The sequence below is a fragment of the Chrysochloris asiatica genome, unplaced genomic scaffold (genome assembly GCF_000296735.1).
Source record: "Chrysochloris asiatica unplaced genomic scaffold, ChrAsi1.0 scaffold00348, whole genome shotgun sequence".
Lineage (NCBI taxonomy): Eukaryota > Metazoa > Chordata > Mammalia > Afrosoricida > Chrysochloridae > Chrysochloris > Chrysochloris asiatica.
Genome location: NW_006408866.1, coordinates 1,562,143 through 1,565,098, shown reverse-complemented (window position 1 = coordinate 1,565,098; position 2,956 = coordinate 1,562,143). Strand labels below are relative to the sequence as shown.

The following is a 2,956-nucleotide window of genomic DNA, read 5'->3' as shown; positions in this document are numbered from 1 at the left end:
CCCTCTTTTGAGCTACTGCATCCATAGGTGTAGGTCAAGTTCATCAAATTGTATCAGATTACTCTTTTTTTCCTCTTCTTTCTTCTTCGAGTCACTTCAACTTATGACCATGATATTACCAGCTCTGCTTAAGTACAGCCTTTCTTGAGATGGTAACCTTGATTTATAAATACACAGATTTACAAAATTACATAAAATACGGTTAGCCCTTTATATTCATTGCCTTAAAGGCATTTAATGCAATTAGCAGGTAGAGAGTAACCTAGCTGACTGAGTTTGGGAAGGTTACTCTTGACTGGAGGCAGCTTCAGCTGGTCTGGGAATAAGAAGGGAAGAAAGGTCTCCCCCTTTTTTAATTGACCCTCCACTTGATGTTCTTTTCCAGGGACTGGTCCCTACTGACAATGTATTCAAAGGATGAGAGATGATGTCTTGGCATCATTGCTTCTATGATCCACACAGTTGAATGCCTTTCCATAATCAATAAAACCCAAGTGAACATCTTTCTGGTATTCTATGCTTCCAGTCAAGATCCACCTGACCTCAGTAATGGCATCCCACATTCTGGTCCTCTCTTGAATCTGACATGATTGTTGGATTCAAAATGGCCAATACCAGTCCATTCCAGCTCATGAATGTCTAGAATATTGATCTTTATGCATTCCATTTTATTTTGAACTTCCAATTTTCCTGGATTCATACTTCATACATTCCATATTTTGATTCTTAATGGATATTTACAGATGTTTCCTGTCAGTTTGAGTTGTGTCCCATCAGCAAATGAAGGTTCTGAAAGCTTTTATTCAACCATATAATTCGGTTTGCTTTACTTTGAGGTGACAGCACTTCCCCACACATATCTTAAGTACCTGTTCTCCTGCTATTCATAAGGGTTTCAAGTGGCTAACCTTTGAGAGTCCTGGTGTGGTACTGTAGAGTAAGCACTGGACTGTTAGCCAAAAGATCACTAGTCCAACAGTATCCCTGATTGCTCCTAATAAACCCTATATCCAATCACTATGAGTTAGAACTGACTGAACAGTACTTAGCAATCCACCTTTCAGAAGTGGTAGTACCTCTCCTTCTTCCTAGCCAGTCTTGAAACTCTACTGAAATCTGCCCACCATTGGTGACCCAGCTGGAATTGAAAATACCGGGGGCATAGCTTCTAGCATCACAGCCACACAGAAGCCATCTCAGTATGATAGACAGATGAGTTATGGTGCTGTTGACTTAGTGTTTCCAAGATCTTGATGGTTTTCCTCGTTTTATTTTGATGAGAAGATTTATTTATTTTCTTTGAGGTTGTTGTTTACAAGTGCCGTTGAGTCAGTTCTGACTCATAGCGAGCCTGAATAAGGTTTCTAAGGAGTGGCTGGTGAATTTGAACTCCTGAGGTTAACCTGCAATTTATTAATGTCTTCCCAAGTTGTCTTTAGTATTTCTTATAAGATTAGCAATTTGTGATTGGTTTTACAAATTCAATCAATTTATGTTTATCTGGAACACTCCTAATTTTTCCGTCTTATTTGAGGGACAGTTTTGCTGGGTATATAATTCTTGTTTGGCAGTTTTACTACTTTCAAAGTTTTATATATGTCACCACATTGCTTTCTTGTCTGCGTGGTTTCTGCCAAGAAATCAGAACTTAGTATTATTGGTTCTTGTTTGCAGGTAACTTTTTGTATTTACTGAGCTGCTTTCAAGACTGTTTCTTTGGTTTTGAAAAGTTTGCTTATGATATGTCTTTGTGATTTTGTTTTGGGATCTATTTTGGGGTTCTTTGAGCTTCTTGAATGCATATCTTCTCATCTTTCATGTTATTGTTATTTTTGTTAAGTTGTTAAGTGCCATCAAATCAGTTTGGACTCATAGTGAGCCTGTATAAGGTTTCTGAGGAGTAGTTAGTGGGTTTGAACTGCCGACCTTGTGGTTCACAGTCCAGTGCTGAACCTACAGTGCCACTCCAGAGTCCAACATTATTATTAACATGAACAGTGGCAGTGGTGGTGGAGTTGTTTTTGTTGTTGAGTGCCATTGAGTTGGTTCCGACCCATAGCGACCCTGTATAGGGTTTCTGAGGAGCAGCTGGTGAGCTTGAGCCACCGACCTTGCAGTTCAAACGGCTTTGCAGTCTGGCGCATTAACCCACAGTGCCACACCAGGATAAGGAACTTTTATTTTAACAATCTTCAACAATTCTCTTTGTTTCTTCTTGTTCTGGAATTCCAATTATACATAAGTTATTCCTCTTGATGGATTTTCCACATAATTTTTATTATGTGCAGACACTAAGCAAGGGTCAACCCCAGATGTCCCTCCCACCTCACCTCTAGTTCACCCTCCTGAGGAGCCAGGAGGCATTCACCAGGGTTGGAGCCTGGACATGTAGAATATCTCTTTTGGCCTCAGTATCCTTGGTCATAGAATGGGTGCACAGGTTCATAGATTGCTGCTGAATCTGGGAAGGAGAATTCATCAGACCCAAATATCTTGGAATAGAGGTTGGGGAGAATCTCAGAAGAAGCTCTGAGGATTGTTTAGTATAAGCCCAACATAGAGCAAGCTCACAAAACAGGTGCTGTTGGCACTGATGGTGGTATTTTATTACCTCAGTCCCTGTCCCAGCACTCACCTGGCCAATCTCAAAAGGACAAAGTAGTTGGAGGAGGGATAGTGACTGAATTTATCTTCAAAGGGAATATTGGGGAAACCGAGGGGTGTGCACAAGGCCACTCAGTGGGTCTGCGATGACTGCCGATTACATCCGCCTAAGCTCTTTTTGCCGAAGTTCACTCCGTTTGATCTTGCCAGTGATGGTTTTGGGCAGCTCTGGGACAAACTCCACCTGGACGAGGAGAGAGCAGATCTGTCGTGACTCGGTCCTGCTGTCTTCCCCCCACTTCCCGCTGTCCTCCTTGTCCCCGCACAGACCCCAAACAGGATGATGCCGTGT

General features: G+C 41.7%; 1 protein-coding gene across 1 annotated transcript in view; it reads right to left on the bottom strand.

The window, feature by feature from the left end:
• Positions 1-2,761: 2,761 nt before the first annotated feature.
• The window catches only part of LOC102821129 (acyl-coenzyme A synthetase ACSM1, mitochondrial-like), a 42,071-nt gene continuing 41,876 nt past the window's right edge, over positions 2,762-2,956 (bottom strand). The window contains exon 13 of the mRNA XM_006875974.1: positions 2,762-2,848. Coding sequence (XP_006876036.1) covers positions 2,762-2,848 — 87 coding nt within the window. The remainder of the gene's footprint in view (positions 2,849-2,956) is intronic.